Consider the following 18967-nt stretch of genomic DNA (forward strand, 5'->3'; position numbering starts at 1 on the left):
AGCCTGGGGGCACTGGGTCCTCGAGCCTGAGAAACCCTCATAACCGGGAGAAATCGAGAAGAAGAAGGCCATTGTCCTGGGCTTGGGTAAGATTCTTAGAGATCATTTTCAGTTATGGAGAAACAAAATGAAGACTTAATTTTGAGTGTTAATGTGCAAAAATAGAACTGGGTGAGGAACCCACGGGGGCACGTCAGCCGGCCGTAACCCCCACGGCCATCCCCGTCCCTGCATTCCTCAGCCTTTCTTCGTCCTTCCCCTGTTTGTGAACACACGCACATCTGTGTTTCTTTATATGTTTACGTGTGTGCGTGCATGTGTGTGTGTGTATGCCTCCATATATTTTTCTTCAGTCAACTTTACTGAGATACAGTTACACACAGTAACACGTACCATTCTGATCAGTTCAACAAGCTCTGACGAAAATATACATCCCCCATCAGGCGCTTACTTACCACTACCCTACATCAAGATACAGAGTATTTTCATCACCCCAAAAAGTTCCTTTGAGCCCCTTTGCAATCTACCCCCCTGTCCCCAACTGTAGGCAACCACTGACCTGCTTTCTGTCACTAGTGTTTTCTGTTCTAGAACTTCAGAGCACTGGAATCTCATCACGGTGTGCTGCTTGCCTGGCTTCTCACATGAAGCATTTTGCTTTAGGCATCCACCATCATCACTTGAAGACAATCCCAAATGTCCCATTTTTCCATTAGGAAGTACACAATGAGAACTTTATTTTTCTTTTTAACAAATGTTTGGGAGGGGTTCTTTATGTTTCATTTTTACGAGAAAAAGAGAGAGAAAGAACACAAGCACACAAGGAGGGTATGTGAGAGGAAGAGGGAGAAGCAGACTCCCTGCCAAGCTGGGACAGCCCCCACCCCAATGTGGGACTCGATCCCAGGACCCTGGAATCATGACCTGAGGTGAAGGCAGACACTCAGCTTGACTGAGCCACCCAGGCACCCTACAATGAGAACTTTAAAAAATAGTTACATGATGTTTTCTATTTTATGAGGAGTCCCTCCACAGATAAGATAGATCAGCAGAATCTTATCCACACCAGTAAAGGAAATGATGTCAGTGTTAGCAGATGAGTCTAAAACACAGACTGCCTTTTCCCTGATTGTCATTGCCTGGTAGTGTGCTAGGTGTTATGAGTGACCTCCTGGCCTTCCAGTGAGAAAGACAAGAAACAAAGAGCAAAAGCAAATAGAAGAAAACAGTATCTGCTTGCCTCTAAGTAAGTGAAAAGGAGCTTCCTGCTGCGGGAGCTTACAGAAGGGAGAGACCACAGTGATGGTCCGTGGGGATCCCAGGACCTGGGCTTGACCTGGACATGGAAGAGTGGGACGGTTTGTTCAAGCAGGAAGAATATGGACAGATTTGAGACCGAAAGTTCACCAACAACAAAGGCTCCAAATTCTTTCCAGACTATTTATTTCTTCTCTTTTTCACTTATATCATAATCTCGTTCCTGCCAAACACAGGTGCCCTGGGTCTCAGTCTATACAGGGACCAAGGACTGGTCCAGGACCTTGGTTTCTCCTCTTGCTCATTCCCTTGGCCTGAGGTCCTCTGGGACAGGTGGAGCTTTCTCCAGAGCCTCCCACAAGCGGCCTCTTGCTGTTCCTAATTAGATGTGGGTTTCCTTGCAGATGGATCCCAACTCGGAGCTCCCACCCTTCTCTAAGAGTGTGTTCTTGCTCTGCTTCCCGAGAGGAAGTTCATCTCCAGGCCAGTCTACAAATCACTCCAACAAGGACAGATGAAGGAGAAACAAGGGTGCCATTGGCTGGCTGTCTTTTTAATGAACGACTTGCTAGCTTTCCTTTCCAATTCTGCCGCCTGGTTTCTAACAGTTTGAGCTGTCCAGGGTCCTTGATGGAGCAGGGAGTAACAGAGGACTAACTTCAGCAATGGACTGTGCCCTTACTTTGTCCTCCAAGCCTTTCTTTCTCTCTCCTTAGCTTCCAGCATCAGTTTGCAATGTCCTCCATTGAGCTGTACTGAGGCAGCTAGAGACATAAATCAGGTTTCTCTTACCCATAAGTAAAAGTCCAGTCCCAGGGCTTATGATGAATCACAGACTGGAGTGTCAGCACGGGAAACCACACCGAGTTGGAATCCTTTGTCTTCGGCAGGGAGGGGGTGGCCGCTGCTCCCCGACCCCCGCTGTTATGTATGAGAGGTTGCCATTCGCCCATCCAAGCCCCACATCCCAAGGACACTTGACACACAGTGATCTCTGAAGTTCATTGATTGTGTAGATAAAGGCAAAACGTTACCTCTGGCCTGTCCTTGTGCTACTGGAGGTGAAATATTTTTTAGTTATAGAAGGAATCTGGTCCCCTTCCCAGATACACTTTTCAGGATGTGCCTGGAACCAGCGTCGAGAGTCAGGGTGTGAAACATGTTTGGAGAGAACACTGACTGCCTTTAACTTTGGCCTAATTATGCTGTGAGCTAGAAGAAGACTTCCCCAAATATGAAAAATCGGAAGCTTTTGTTTCTTAGATTTGATTTGTTCTGTTTTCCGATGCCTGAAGATTATTGCATCCAGTTGCTGTGTTTTGTCACTAGTAGGAGCTAGCTAGGGATTCTCAACAAGTATGACTGTATGCATTTCAAACAGACATTGCTGGTGAACGATTCTAGCACAGCAATCAGCCCAGGGTCTTCACTGTGCTCACTTGATGTGAAACGTTTCCTAAAGAGCGTGTATGCACTTGGGAGTCTGCAAGTGTGGACAATTAAGACATAGCCCACACCCTGACAGAGTCAACAGGTGAAACAGGTTAAAACTCACATTGTTCCATATGCAAAAGAATGAAGTTGGACCCTTCTCTTGAACCATATATAAAAATTGACTCAAAATATATTGAAGATCTCAATGTAAGATCTGAAACTATAGAATTCCTAGAAGAAAGCATAGGAGAAAAGTCTCATGGTGTTGGATTTGGCAAAGATTTCTTGGGTACGACACCAAGGTACAGGTGACAAAAGCAAAAATAGACAAGGGGACTACATCAGACTTAAAAACTGTGCAACAAAGGATATAAACAGCAGAGTGAAAGACATTCTATAGAGGGGAGAAAATATTTGCAAATCATTTATCTGATAAGGAGTTAATATCCAGAATAGGAAAATTTAAAAAAAAAAACCTACAACTCCACAATAAAAAATAACCTCAATATAAAAATAAGCAGTGGGGTTATGGACATTGGGGAGGGTATGTGCTATGGTGAGTGCTGTGAAGTGTGTAAACCTGACGATTCACAGACCTGTACCCCCGGGGATAAAAATATATATGTATATAAAAAATAATAAAATAAATAAATAAATAAAATATAAAAATAAGCAAAGCAAAGGTGCCTGGGTGGCTCTGTCATTAAGCTTCTACATTTGGCTCAGGTAATGATTCCCAGGGTCCTGGGATTGAGCCCCACATCAGGCTCCCTGCTCGGTGGGAAGCCTGCTTCTCCCTCTCTCACTCCCCCTGCTTGTGTTCCTTCTCTTGCTGTATCTCTCTGTCAAATAAATAAATAAAATCTTAAAAAAAAAAAAAAAAAAAGCAAAGGACTTGAATAAACATTTCTCCAGAGATGGTATACAAATGGCCAACAAGCACGTGAAAAGACAATACCACTCGTCATAGAGAGATGCAAACCCAGCAAGGCATCATTTCGCATCCGTCAGGAGAGCCACTGTCAAGAAAAGAACAGGGGGTGCCTGGGTGGCTCAGTGGGTTAAGGCTCTGCCTTCAGCTCAGGTCATGATCCCAGCATCATGGGATCAAGCCCCATATCAGGCTCCCTGCTTGGCAGAAAGCCTGCTTCTCCCTTTCTCACTCCCCCTGCTTGTATTCCCTCTCTCGCTATGTCTCTCTCTGTCAAATAAATAAATAAAACTTTAAAAAAAAAAAAAAAGAACAGAACAGAAAAGGTATTGGTGGGGATGTGGAGAAAAGGGACCCCTTGCACCATGTTGGTTGGAAAACAAACTGGTGTAGCCACTGCGGAACACAGGGTGGAGGTTCCTCAAAAAATTACAAGTGATATTAATATGATCCAGCATTCCACACGTGGGTATAATATCCAAAAGAATCAAAAGCAAGATTTCCAAGAGATGTTTGCATACTGTACACCAAGCTACCTGCATCCCGCAGAGGATGCGTGGGTAGACCAAAGGTGGTATATACAGCAGGGGAATGTCATTCAGCCTTAAAAGGAAGGGAAGCCCTGTTGCACGCTGTAACACGGATGATCTTTGAGGACGTTCTGCTAACTGAAGTGAGCCAGTCGCAAGAGACAAATCCCATAGGATTCTACTAATAAGTCATCGAAGCAGTCAGGTTCATAGAGACAGGAAGGAGAGTGGCAGTTGCCAGCGGCTGGGGGAAGGGAGAGGAGGACTTGTACAGAGCTTTAGCTTTGCAGGATGAAAAGGTTCCAGAGATCTGTTGCACAGCAAGGTCAATGTCCTTAACTCTACTAACCTGTCCACCTTAAAGTAGTTAAAATAACCACCTCTGTGTGTCATTTACTACAATGAAGAAAAGTACTCTCCTAGCACTCACCCCCCTTCCCCCGCCCCCTGCCCCCGGCTGACATTCAGGGCCTAAGGCAGAAGCGAATGTCCTGAGGTCTGCACCCAGGTGCTGCCTCACAACTTAACAGCCACGCCAGAGAGACTGTTTCCAACTCTCCGTGTGCGTAGGTGAAGGTAGGTGAGGTCTGTAGGTCAGTTCCCCGTCAGCCTCCATGATCAGTATGGACACACGCCAGCCCTCAGACAGCCACAAAAGCAGCCCTACGGCTTGATCCTAAACTCCAAATACCCCCAGTGCTCTGTCACGTTAGGCCTCAGAAAAGAAATAAAAACAAAACCCACCATGTCTACAGGGACCTGGCCGGTGACACAGGTGAAGAAAGGGGCAGCCTGTGAGCAGCGGGGAGTAACCAAACCGTTGTGCCAATGGTAAAATAGTGGTCCAGGCTTTAGTTCTTCCCATCTTCAAACAGACGCCAGAAATCCAGATTTCTGTAGGAAATCTCCCAGTTTTTAAGATGTCAGGAAATTCAGAGAACAACAGTACCCGTAAACAACTACCTCAACCTGTATGGAGTGTGTGTGTTGTGTATCTGTGGGTATGGATACAGTTATAGACATCTATGTTTGATGTACAGCTAATGTATATATTCATATCTAATATATACACAGAGACATTGTATAGTATTGTGGTACACAATGAAGTAAGCTGTTAATTCTCTTACAGAGAAGGGGTGTCGAGCTGTTTTTGGAGAAATGTGGTCTACAACGATTATAGAAGGATGGAGAATTCTGATCATGTTAAGTTGAAAATGCCTGTAGGATGTCTTAGAGACGTCAGAAGGCAGATGGCAGATCGCACGGAGAAATGGCTGCAAAGGGCTCCCTGACACCCTGGGCAGCCAGAGCCCCTTGTCCTCATGGGATGTAGATCTAACAAGCTCTTCTTTGATTACAGGTTCACCAGGACCAAAGGGAAGCCCGGGCTTCCCCGGTATCCCAGGACCTCCCGGGCAGCCTGGCCCGCGGGGCTCGATGGGACCCATGGGACCATCTCCTGATCTGTCCCACATTAAGCAAGGCCGGAGGGGCCCCGTGGTCAGTATTTTATCAGAGATCCACTTACTGTTGCTGGGGACAACAAGTCCTTGTCCCATGCGTTTTCCTTCTATTGAACTAGATCCCTTTGTCTTGCAGGGTCCGCCAGGTGCACCAGGAAGAGACGGCTCTAAGGTCAGTCTTCCGAGTGGTCCTTACAGCCCAGGTTTTCCCAGTTACAACCTACTGGGCAGGCATCGAGTAAAGCCTGAGCACTGTTTCCTCTCCCCAGTTCGCACGTTGCAAAATTGAGACACTCTTTTTCCTCCAAGCTAGAAAGAAAATCTAAGATGCAAACAAATGTAATAAAAAAAAAACAAACCAAAAACCACCCCTAAGAATGAGCACCCCTATACATTTTACACAAGTCCCGTGCAGCAGGGGTCTTTCTCTTGGGCCGGTGCTCCTCGGCAGGGCTGTGTGGTGTGTCCCCACTCCTTTGACGTGTTTACGTCAAGAATAAGAAAAGCTCCCGTCTCTGCAAGTGGGTGCTTTCAGTTCCCCGGCTGCCTGCGTCTCACCCCACGAACAAGTCAGCGTGCATTACTCTAGAAAGTTGATGAGATATTGCACACGTTGCCTGGAAATACAAGCATTCCTCTTGTCAGGTCTGGTTTGAAAATCCACGGCCCCAGGGGAAATCGGAATGAGAGACACTTGACCCCAGCAGTTCTGTTCAAACAAAGGGTCCCTTGAGTCCAGCTTCAAGCTTCCATTTGTTTCTGATAGAAAATACTTGTTTATGTAGGGCAGTAGTGATGGCGGGGATCTCCATGGAGCCTGGGGGAGGCATCCCACACGGTCCACAAAGCTAATGCGACCTTTCTGCTTGCAGGGAGAGAGAGGAGCTCCTGGACCCAGAGGGTCGCCAGTGAGTAGCACTTTCTGCCCCCCTCCCTCCAGGTAATGTCCTCAGGGATGTAGCTCTGATGAGCCTGTTGAGTTGGCCAACAGCCAGCCCCTTCCATCCAGTACTCAGCCTACCCAAGGGGAACTTAGGGGTGAGGAGGAGAATCTTGGAGGACTTTAAGAGCTGGTTGGGACTTTTTTTGTTTGTTTGTTTGTCTTCTGGGTTTTTTCTTTTTCTTTTACCATGGCTAATCTTTATGTGGAAAATCTTCTCAAGATTTAAAAAAAAAAAAAAAAAATATATATATATATATATATATATATATATATATATATGATGAGTCTACTTCCGAGTATGTCCTAAAACATCAGACAGGGCTCTCCTAACTCTGAACACTTACGAGTTTAGCCGCCACTGCAACTTGAGCAGATCCGATGACCAGCTCTTCCCAAAAAAAAACCACAGAGACCTGCACGGCTTCTTGGGCCCGTTGAGAATAAATTGGCTTGGATACATGTTGGTGTCTGGGAGATTAAAAAATGAACCTTAGTCGTAACCAAAGCATGGGAAATTCAAGCAACTCCATTGCTTTTGAAAAGATCAGTGTCCTTTCTGAAGACAGACAGCCTCGGCTTAGATGTAGGCGGTCTGGGCTCGCACCCAGCCCTTCCACAGATGAGCCATCAGATCCTGGCCATCCTTAGCACCCCTGGGCATCTCTCTGTCCACTCACCTGTGCCATGGCAAGTGTAATCTGAGCTTCCACCCTTGAAAGGAGCATCAGTTATATCAAAACACTGTCTACCTGTAAGTGCTTTACAGATGGAGTCGCTGTTTCAAAGGTGGTAGCTACAACATCAGAGGCCACAGGCAATAAAGATGTTCACTGCAAGCCACTAACAAGCCCTGACCTTGCCCGTTCATGCATTATTTTGACGTGCCCCGCACGGCGCTACGTAGAAGTCAAGGGTTAACAAATACCATACAATGCTAAAAAATGTTCAATCCATAGAAAAATGAGGAAAGCCTTAGACCTTTCCTCGTCAATGGGGAATGGATGTCTTTACAACATACTTTCAGCTGCATTCAGGTCACAGTTATAGTCAATGACCTTTAAAAACATCTTAGTTGTTTCTTTTTTTAAAAGATAACATTTAGAGCATTTATGATGCTCTAAGCCCTTTATTTATTAACTCATTTAAATCCTCACTAATGAAACCCTATGATGTTGAGATTATTATTATCTCCATTTTACAGATAGGGAGATGGAAACCCAAAGAAACTGAGTAACTTGCCCAAGACTAGCTAGTAAGCGACAGAGCTGAGATTCAGACCCAACAGAATCCCAACCTCTTTTTCTTTTTTTTTTTTAATGACCCCGCTTATTGATTTGACAGAGAGAGAGACAGGGAGAGAGGGAACACAAGCAGGGGGAGTAGGAGAGAGGGAGAAGCAGGCTTCCTGCGGAACAGGGAGCCCAGTGCGGGACTTGATCTCAGAACCCCAGGATTATGACCTGAGCTGAAGGCAGACGCTTAACAACTGAGCCACCCAGGCAAACCCGGAATCCCCACATCTCTGTTACTCTGTGTTACCCCATTTTCTTTGGAAAGTAGCGTAGGAGGGTTCTTCTCATATTCTTTCATTCTACCAGATTTGATGTAGCTGAGAATTAGGAGGGAGGAGAGAGACTGTGTCACCGCAGCTCATACGGGAGGTGAAGGTATTAGGAGGTGATCTTAAGAACGCCCCTCCCACCCCACCTGGCTACTATAGTAGTTATGTTTACTCCATTTGGGACACAGAGTTGTCAATGAAGTAGTTACCATTCAGCTGGGGGAGGTGTAACAAATCATGGCGTCCACAGAAACTGTGGCTTTGCACAGGATTGAGTCTGTGGTCTTCTGGCTTTGATTCCTCTCCTGTGCACAGGGACCCCCTGGGTCTTTCGACTTCCTGCTACTTATGCTGGCTGACATCCGCAATGACATCGCCGAGCTGCAGGAGAAGGTGTTTGGGCACCGGACACACTCATCAGCCGAGGAGTTCCCTTTACCTCAGGAATTTTCCAGCTACCCGGAAACCATGGACTTTGGCTCTGGAGACGAGTACCCAAAAAGAACCGAGATGAGGGACTTGGGACCCACCAGAGACTTTTATCCTTAGCATGTCCCGTTATCGTCATGCCAAAGGAGGAGAAAAGTGTTTTTCACCTGCAGTTAAATCCTATACAAAAAAAGAAAAAGAAAAAAAAAAAACCCACTGGAGACCTAAAAAGACACAAGTTTAATTTCTTTAACTCTTTTCCTGCCTTCTCCCTCCCGCTCTCCTTCCAAATACTGTATTCAGAGTCCCCTGCCAGACACATGATGGAATAAGTCATTAATTTTCCATGCTTCCCTCCACAGCCAGCTTGGCTGAGGGGGAGGGAGACACAGGAACTTTCCTTTTTCTTCCTTCTTGTTCATGAATTTCTGAATTTCTGAGTTACGTACTCTCACAGTGTCTTAAAGTTTGGCAAAATATCCAAAGGGGAAAAGTGGCAAGGTGAGCTCTGAGAACATATGAGGTTACTTATTTAAAAAAAAAAAAAAAGAAGGTATGTGTCCAAAACCAAGTATTACCCAGTACCAAATTAGCTTTCTTTAATTAAAAGGGGAAAACAACATTGTATATTTACCTTGGTGTATAATTCTTTTTCCTTGTCAAACTAATATATTTTTAAATATTCTAACTTCTTGTCCAACCTTGTTTCCCAATTTTGATTAAAGGAAGGAGGGAAATAAGAAGGAGCAGAGATTAGAGAAGATGGAGGGAAACTGTAGTCTTATATTTCTTGTCCTGTAAGTTACCACATTCTAAATTCAAAAATGACACGTAAGGGTTTATGCCATGCATCTCTGTACGTTTGTTCCTCTTGCTGTAGGAGTAAATCCTCTTCTCAAAACAAAGCAAATGAATGAAGCGCCTGGATTCCCATTAAAATAATGGGCTCCCGGTTTGCCAAGACATTTTAAAGCTACGTGATCACTAAGTCATGGATCATTACACGAGAGTGGCTGACCCTTAGGGAACCCCACTGAATGGCCTGCCTCTGACTGGGTGCCCAGGAGGGACCATTACGCCGTGATCCTGATTATATCAATGTGCACTGGAGCCGGAGGCTGGAAGGAAGTTGTCTGCTTGGGTCTTCGGAGAGGGAGGAGAGCCTCCAGCAGGATCCCCACAGAATCCACAGAGGCAACTGTTTGCTCTCCTTGGGAATTGGAACCCCTTGTCTGGGGCCAGCGAAGCTCGCCAACACAGAGAGTAACACACTATTGGAAGTTCTCTTGGATGCTGGGGGAAATAACAATGTTTCTTGTTTGGCAGAAGTTTCCTTCCCACTCTTCCCATTTTTCCTTATTTTTCCATCATTTTATCCAAGTTCTAGTTCTCACAGGCCTTCTCCTTGATCCCCCTTCCTCAGCAGAGGTGGGGAGCGGCCGGGAAAGGGGTGTATTCTCGAAGCTGCCAGTGAGTCTGTGGCCGCCCGTACACCTCTGGGTCCCAGACAGAGACATACTTCCGAAAAGACTTCCTCGGGTTCCTTAGAAAACAGGAACAAGAGTGAACCTTCATCAGCAGAAGCATCTGCTTCTTTGGAACATGACCAGGGAAACTCTTGGTTTTGAAGGGGAGCACATGGTTTTCCTCCAGGAAGCTGGCATCTGCCACCCAGAAATGCAGCTACCAGAGGGGGGCCCGTCCCCCCTCTGTTAAGCCTCGTGGACGGTCACGGGCACACTCGCAACTGCTCGTGGTGGGGCCCCTCTTCCCGGTGATTTCTCCCCATATTTCTGGGAGGTGTTTTGTTTACTTCTCTCTTTCCTTTTTGCCCATCACTTCGCTCTCCTGCTGGGAAAGCTTGTCTAAGAGAGCGCTGTTGGCGTGTGGGAGACTGCCACCTTGCAACAGTCTCTCTCCGGAAAGCCAGGAAGGGCTTCCATTTGCGAGGGTCCCGTGACACCGGCCTGGCTTTCCTTGTCGCCATCAAGGTACTAGCCCTGACTCCAGTCGGTGCCGCTGGCTGGTCCTTTCGCGGACCTTTGGCCCCGCTATCTCTTCCTCATACAAAATCCCCAGTGGCCAGCCCACCAGAAAGTCACAGCGACAAGCAAACACCTTCTCAGTGCTCCTTTTCTAGCATTTTCCCTCCCCCTGCAGTCTCTCCAGAGTCCGATCGTCACAACCGAGGGCCTCGCCAACCCCAGGGCTCATGGAGAGCTGAGCTAAGCAGCTGTTGATTCCCATCTGGAACGCATTTAACGTTGCCTGTTTGCAGAACACAATATTTAAAGGGTGTGGATGGATGAGTGCTAAAGCAAAGTTATTTACAGGCCTTATGAAAAATGATTAGATCTGTCTTTGATTTTTTTTTTTAATGAGGATTTGTGTTTAGAAATATAAACTCCTTTATTGTCGAATGCTCCTAAAATGCATCCAAACTGCATGTTTGGCCAGAGGTGAGGATAATATATTTAAAAAGGAACTGAAGGAAATAATCTCTAGAATTCGTGAGCCTACTCTAGATCATAATCTCCAGCAAAACCCAATAACCTGTGTTGTATAATTTCAGTCTGCAAGATGAGGGCAGATTATAATTTTCGTCCTCAGATCTTCAGAACTTGGACGGCTACTCAGGACCAAATCGGTACTCTGTATGCCCAAATTATACTTTTCAAAGAGAAAAACATAATCACTGTTAATCCTAATGTATCTTTAGGTTATGGGTAGAAAGTCAAAGCTCACTGTTTGAACAGGGCTTCTCAAAACCTAATGGGGGGTAAAATTCGCCACTGCTTTGCTAAGCCACTCCCATCCCCATGTTCAATGGGGGGAAGGGATCTTTGTAGAACTGTGGACTCTCATTTTGTACAGCCTGATACCTAGAATTTAGAATAAGGACCTAATCATTGCTTTTGTTTTTGGAAAGCCATGGCAATAAAAATTTGCTGTTGAAAATAGTTGCAAGGAGGGCATATATTTTAGTTTAGGAAAATCCTCTCTCCCTCCCCAATCCCGAAAGGAGAAATTATAAGCTTTCCTGTGCCAAAACGTGGGGGTACACAGGCAATGCTGTCTTCTCTGTCCTAATTCCAGCACCCGCCACCGAGTGAACTGACTGGCTGAGCTCATTTCTGCTGTATAAACTCAGACAGGTGGGCCAGAACCCAGATAAATGTAACAGATACACATCGGCATAGGGGCAGGAGTATTACCCCAGCAAAGATCAGGTAAAGGGCACCCCAGTTCTGGTCATGCTCCTTCTCCAGGATTCACAAGTACTGTTTGCCCTGTGATGGCTTTTCTCAGGCAGGCAGGGGAAGATCATGGCTGTGAGTAGGTCCCAGGCTTCTCCTTGCACCAAGAGCAAGTCCCTCATCATGCTTTGGGTATCACGGTCCCTTCCCTGCTCCCCCAAGGCCGGCCTGTCACAGAGAGACAGCAGCCTCATTGTGCAACCTTAACATCTCTCCGATAACCTTCCTGAAAAAGAAATTCATTTGTGGGAATCCAAGCCAAACAGCTAATAGAACAGAGCCATCTCAAGTTATTAGTAACAAATTCAGGGAAATAAATGAAGTTTTTCCTGGCACGGTCAGCATGTGTGTTTCCCCACAAATCAAAAAATAATTTTCCATTTGAAGGAAAAAAAAAAAACCATGCCTGTAATTGTTAAAGCATAAAATCTTGGACTTCACAGGCTCCTTCATATTACTGCTTTAGGGAAAGCATAGAAGAGCGATCCTTCAACACAACCTCCAGAGACCCTCCGCGTTCTTTCCAAGATCTCAAAATCGTGTGCCCTAGAGGATTCTGTGTGTGTCACGACCATTTTTGTTTCGCAGTGACCTGTCCTGTACTTCAGTAGCTGGGTTCATTATTTATAACAGGTCCATATCACAGTTGAGCTGATATTCAAACAGTTATGGATATGATACTATGAAGTACTTTTGATAAGATTATATATGCTTAATAACAAAGTTATTTTTCTTATGTGGTTGTACTGTGTTTTGTCCCGATTCCTGGGCTTGGGAAACGAGCTGTCTTTTTACAAGATGAGGACAAGGAGATGGAGACATTTCTCCCAAGAGCTGGAATCTGCATTGTGGGGGAGGCTGCCTCCTGGGTGGGGTTTGAATGTGGACCCAACATTCAAGTCTGAGTCAAGGTCTAACGGTCCAGGTTCCACTGATTCTGAGTCTCAAATGCCCGTGTCTTCAGCTGGGGAGGATCCTCTGGCCCCCCATTCCCATTCCAGGGTGGGCTTTTCCAACCAGAGCTCTCTCTAGGGATCATTGGAGAAGCCTCAGGAGCTCACAGAGGGGAGGCCTGTGAAGGTCCCGCTCCTCTTATTATGCTATGAGCAACTCTGTTTTCAGTTGGTTCTGGATTAGAATTCCACATAAGATTGCCTTTGGAGGAGAAAAAAAAATTGACTACCTAAAAAGGAAAGAGAAAGGAAAAGTGTGGGGAGGCATCCCCTTGAGTTGGTAGCCGAGGTCTCCTAGGTGAAGACAAGAAAAAGGGAACTGTCATCAGGCAGGCCCCAGGGGAGGTGGACTTCCCCGATAAAAAGGAAGGATACCTCTAAGAGATTGCTAGCACTCAACAGGGTTGAACATCCTGAAGTGGCCTGGATTTCTACAGCTCCTTTTCCTTCCGCAAATACTTCTCAAACGCTGGTAAGCTGTGCCCAGCTGTGCCAGGTGCTGTGCTCCTCGGACATAGCAGGCAGCGAGAAGCCCTAATCCCCATCCTCCTGGGAATCTGGCAACACAGACAAGGATCCTCCCAGGCAAAATCCATTAATCACAAAAACATGCAATTAGAAACTGTGATAAGCTCTGGGAAAGAAAAGTGCTTCGAGAGCCAGTCCCAGCCTGAGCCAGCAGGAGCCGCCCCGTGCTCCCAGCCTCCCAGACCAGAGTCCGCGCGACACCCATACCACAGCCCCCCAAGGCCTCCAGCCCTGCCCAAGAAAAGCATCACGCATCCCGTAGGGGAAACAAGCCCAGGGAAATCTGGGAGACTGCCTCCTAGAGGATTTCTGCAGCCTTCTTAATTTAAGCAGCAGCTTGCGACCTGAGATGAGTGACCACTCCCCTTCGCCGCCTCTGGACAGCCCATCCCTGTGGTTGGCTGCTCACCCCATGCGCTCAGGTCTTGATTTGGGCAGAACTGGGGGCTAGTTGCCTCCCCACGCCCGGACCCTACAAGTTGCGAAGCAGCTCGCAGCGCTTTTGAGATACCCCCACCCCCTACCCCAGCTCCGTGTGTGCATTCTCATCCTGTTCACGTGCAGCTCCAAGGGGACAGGTGGCCAGGTGGGCACCTGCGCTCAGCCGCTGTGGGGGGGGCTGCGGGGGGCACAGGGAAAGGCAACTCTGCGAGGGGGTGCTGAATGGCAGGGTTCTGGGGCGGTGGTGGAGACAGGAGGTAGGGACACTGTCACTTGCTCGGACTGGGACTGCCAATGCAGAACACCGCACCTGGGGGTTGGACCCACAGCCTTTGGCGGTCTCTGGTCGCACCATGCCGGAGGCCGGCCTTGGAAGAGGTGCTGGCAGGGTCAGCTCCTCCTGGAGGCTGCGAAGCAGCCGTGCACGCTTATCTGCAGCTGCCCAGGAATGCTGGCCGTCCTTGGTGCCTCAGCCTCACGCATCCCACGCTGCTCTCCCTCTCCCTCTCTGTCTCTCCGTCGTCATGGGATATTCTCCTGTCTGTGCTTTCTGTGTCTGTATTTTCTTTTCTTTTCTCTCTCTTTTTTTTTAAGAGCATGAGTGCAAAAGTGGGGTGCGGGGTGGGGAGGGAGAAGGGAGGTGCAGAGGGAGAGGAAGAGAATGTCAAGCAGGGTTCACACCCAGTGCAGAACCGGACATGGGGCTCAAACTCATGGCCCTGAGATCATGACCTGGGCTGGAATCAAGAGCCGTACGCTTAACCAGCTGAGACACTGAGGTGCCCCTGTTTTCTCTTCTTATAAAGACACTAATTAGATGAGAGCTCATTATCCAACAGCCTCATCTCAAGTATATCTGCAAAGACCCTATTTCCAAGTAAAGTCACATTCTCAGGTTCCAGCTGTACATGAACTTCAGGGAGTGGGAGGAATACCACTGAACCAAGTGCAAGAAGGGAATGTTCAGCCTAACCCTTGTCTTTTATCACCCTGCTCATTTCCTTCAATAGCATCTTCTCAAATCTGAAATTCTTGCCCACTTCAATAAAAATTTATTGAAGGGCACGGGTAGAGTAGTGATAAAGGTTCCTGCTCTCACAGAGGTGACTTTTAGTCCAGGCAGACAAATAGATAATAGGTATTAGTCCAGGTTCTCCAGAGAAACAGAACCAATAGGATGAACATGTCTGTAGAGATAGGTAGGTATTGGGGGAGGTGTGTGTGGTGTGTGTGCGTGCGTGCGTGTGTGTGTGTGTAAGTATAAATGTATATGTATTTACACAGAATTACTTTAAGATTCGGCTTATGTGACTGGAGAGGCTGACAAGTCCAAAGTCGATAGGGTAGGCTGGTAGCCTGGAGACCCCGGGAAGAGTTGGTGTTGCAGTTCAAGTCCAAAGGTAGTCTACTATAAATTCCTTCTTTGGGGTAGGTCAGTATTTTTCTGTGAACGCCTTCAACTGATTAGATGAGGCCCACCCACATTATGAAGAATCTGCTTTGTGCAGTCTGCCAATTTACATGTTAATCTCATCTTTTAAAAAAAATACCTTTGCAGCAACCAGGAATATATCCAGTGAGCAACCACCTAGGATAATGTTTGACCAAATATCTGGGTCCTGGGGCCTCACCAAGTGGACACATAAAATCTTCCATTACAGTTATGTGTCTGTTAGAAAGGGCCATAGGGGGAAATAAAGCAGGGTAGAGGAATAGAGAGCGGTAGAAGGAGGGAATCTATACTTCAGATGTGATCTTCTGGAAAGACCTCACCAACAAAGGAGTTGTGAGCAGAGACCTGAATGAAGGGAGAGATGAGCCACAGGGAGATGTAGAGGAGAAATGACCCACACAGAGATCAGAGTGAAACCCTCAGGCAGACCTCCTGGGTGTGTGTGCTCAAAAAGTACCTATGAGCTCATTGTGGCTGGGACAAATACACAAGCCGGAAGTGGTAGGAAATGCCTTGGAGAGACAGCCACAGTCCAGGTAGAACCGTCAGGCCCTCCGTTAGGACTCAGTATTTCTTTCTGGACCCGTGGACAGTTCTGGAAAAGGCGAGGATGGGAAAAGGGAAACCCACTAGGAGGCTGTAGAAGTAAGCGCCGTGTTTCTCGACCGCCTCTATGAGAACTTGCTGCTCGCCTGTTGTCGGCTCCCTTGAGAGACTGGAAACCCCTTGGGGGCAGCAACAGTCTCTTTCCTGGGGACTGTATTCCCAGCACCTCCCACCATGCCCAACTATGGTGGAAGTCCAATCAATATTTTTTATATTGAATTTTGTCTTTACAAAACCCTATACGGTGGATACTTTTATTATCCCTATTGTATGCCTCCACGGCGAGGTCAAATAGCTTGCCCAAGGTCACAAAGCTAAAATGTCCATCACACACACAGGCGTCAGGTGAACTGTCATATTTACCATGTAGGATACACACAGCTCAGCTGCCCAGCCCCACATTCTCCCCCCCCCCATGCTGGAATCACACACGGCTTCACAGAATAGTCCTCTGTAGTACAGAAGGTGGGGGGCTGCGTGTTAGTCTGTACTGGACTGACTACCTTTCTGACCTTCCCATCTGAGATGACTGGCACGTGCACACAGGGAGACGATAAGATGGATAAGATGTGGATACATATTCGAGGAAATGATGAAAGGAAAACAAAGTTACTATATTTCGTGCAAGATCCAGCCCAAAGAAAATAAGGAGTCAAGACTCAAAAATTATATATCATAGATTAAATAATGCATTAGTAAAAGGAAACGTGCTATCATTCAGGACGGATTTTTTTTTTCCTAGAAGGAATATATCCAGTGAGCCCTTACTAAATAGTCCTCGATCAACACACATAACCATTTCTTATAAAGATCATGGTAAAAGGGAACATAAGAAAGCGTGTTTCCTTTCAGATGTATCTGCAGTTGAAGAGCAGCAGATATCTGTCTGATGTATGAACTTGATGGAAAGGTAAAGCTTAGACGGCGCAGGTAGCCAGCAGGACCGTGAGACCAGTGGTTTCCACGTGCTTTTGATGATGACTCACGAGGGGCGGGAGGCACCACACATTTCACACAATGGCCCAGTATTTACAACGGAAACAAGTTTCTCGGTATATACCCTTCCTATGTATGATGCACTCTTGTATCTTCTCTCATAGGCTGTCAATTTTTTTTTAATCCTGGTCAAAATCACCAAGTTGATTCCATGACTTATCAATAGGGCAGCCCACAGTTGGAAACCCACTTGCTTAGCCAGTGCTTCTCAAACTGGACTTTGCATAAGAATCGTCTGGGGACTTGATGAAAATGAAGATTTTCATCCAGCGCCTGTGGGCAGTACGGAGTCTGAAATTGCGTTCACTCCTGTTGATCCGGGAACTGCACCATGGCTAACGAAAACTCTATTTGTCACGCAGTTAGTATCTGCTCTGGACTTTGGATGGGAGCTGGAGAGAATCAGATTCACTGAGAACTCCAACAGGAATCAAGAATGCAAATATGGCTTTCATAGTTCAATTATCCAATCCTTTGTGCCAGGTAATTTTTAAATACACATGTATGTGGTTTCCCTGGAAACAGGCACAGTCCGAGATAGCATCAAGTAAAACTTGTCTCTGCATTAACATTGTATCAGGAATCAAGTCAATGGCCAGGTGAGGAGGAAAGAAAACATCTGGAGGGAGGAAAGGGACGCCCCTGGCGGAGAATATGGGAGGGTCGCAGACAAAAGCTTTGCCCATTTTACTTCCTCCCTCCCTCCATGGGCCCTGGCCTCGGCACAGGTTGCTAATCTTTGGGAGGCTGGTTCCCAGGCATGGGAGGGAAATAATGAAGTCAGTTTAGCTCGTCACTCCACTTAAGTGTCATTTGGCTCCTATTCCCCGCGGGGCGGTCTTCACCAGCATCCCCAAGTAATTCAGACATTCCGATTCTCCTCCATTTCCAACAAGGGACAACATTTTCCATTCTCACTTCTCCTCCCGTCTGTTTTCCTGTGGCTTTATATCAGCATCTGTCTTGAGCATCCCTGCCAACCGCACTGGGAGTGGGAGCTGGGTGGGGAAATTATTAAACCAGAAGGGAAGTCCTATCTATGGAGTCATACTTGGCTTTATAAATAGTTTTTATGATATAGGAGGACGGGGACCGTTTCCAAAATCAAGTTTTGTTGTTTGGATGTTTTGTTTTGTTTTGTTTTTAACTAGAATGCATGGGTGTTCTTGGCTCTCTGTGCTTTGCCTTCTCCCCGACAGTAACACAGCAGTGAGACGGATCTGCCCTGAGTCAGCCCAGAGAAGGCTGTCGACCTTCCCACCCCCAGCATTCCGGAGATAACGCATGGCATCTTGCAAGGTCGCCGTCATGCCATGTAACCGAAAGACCATGTAATGTGGAACACGTCTCTGGGGTTCCAGGGAGGTCATGGATTTACAGCTCCGTAAAAGTCTCAGCCAAACCCCGCAGAACATGTACAGGATTTGAGAGAGCCAGATGTGGGTAAATTGCCTTCTGCAAAAATCTGGAAGAGAGAAAGGTGCCACAAATTGAATTAGGCTCAGATTATTCAGAAAGGAAATAACAGCTGGAAAACATTTCAAAAAGAGGTCCCTTCAAAACGGCCTTCCTAGGACGGCAGCCAAGTACATTTTTTTCTTCCAGGGCTGAGTCTGTGGCGCAGTCGGCTGCTAAGATCCAGTGCCACGCGCCTGATGGGTACACACTTGATGTATAAATATTCATGCGAGGTGGGAGGAAAGCCTTTGAATTGACACATTTGGTTTGGTTGTTCCAAGCAAACAAATGTAGCCCCAGGGGACTGGCTTTCGGAGCTGCATCTTACCACCAAAGATAAAATCTGTGCGTGGGGTAGGGAAGCATTTTCTCTTAGTGAGTTTTCTTGGGTAACCAACCCACTTGGTGGCACCTGGTCTTCCTCCGCTCAGTTCTGTGGGACTTGAAGTTCCGTTCAATGGCCTGTCCATGGCCAGATGAGCCCAGAGGGCTGCACCCAGCTGGCAGAGAGATCCAGAGGCAACTCCCAGGCAATTCAGGTCCTTTTGTGCCTTTTACTTGATTCTCATAGGCCCCCCATGAGACCAAGGATTCTAGTTGCTGTTCTCAAGGGAGATTTGCCCCAGGCTCACTCAAGGCTAAGGGGTAGTGGGGGTGGGGAGGATCCCAGGTACATGGAAGGGACCTTGGAAGAATGACGGGCCCCCCTCTGAGAGAATGGGGATAC

General features: G+C 46.9%; 1 protein-coding gene across 3 annotated transcripts in view; it reads left to right on the plus strand.

Moving 5' to 3' along the window:
- CCBE1 (collagen and calcium binding EGF domains 1) overlaps positions 1-17195 on the plus strand; it is a 231881-nt gene extending 214686 nt beyond the window's left edge. Inside the window, exons 8-11 of one of the 3 annotated variants that reach the window (XM_044242878.1) lie at positions 5513-5652; positions 5735-5787; positions 6488-6523; positions 17145-17195. In XM_044242878.1, coding sequence (XP_044098813.1) covers positions 5513-5652; positions 5735-5787; positions 6488-6523; positions 17145-17148 — 233 coding nt within the window. In that variant the 3' untranslated portion in view covers positions 17149-17195. Of the gene's footprint in view, positions 1-5512; positions 5653-5734; positions 5788-6487; positions 6524-8434; positions 12542-17144 lie in introns of those variants that run through there. The other 2 variants (XM_044242877.1, XM_044242876.1) reach the window with 2 other exon arrangements.
- Positions 17196-18967: the final 1772 nt, after the last annotated feature.

The sequence above is a fragment of the Neovison vison genome, chromosome 3 (assembly GCF_020171115.1).
Source record: "Neovison vison isolate M4711 chromosome 3, ASM_NN_V1, whole genome shotgun sequence".
Taxonomy (NCBI): Eukaryota; Metazoa; Chordata; class Mammalia; order Carnivora; family Mustelidae; genus Neogale; species Neogale vison.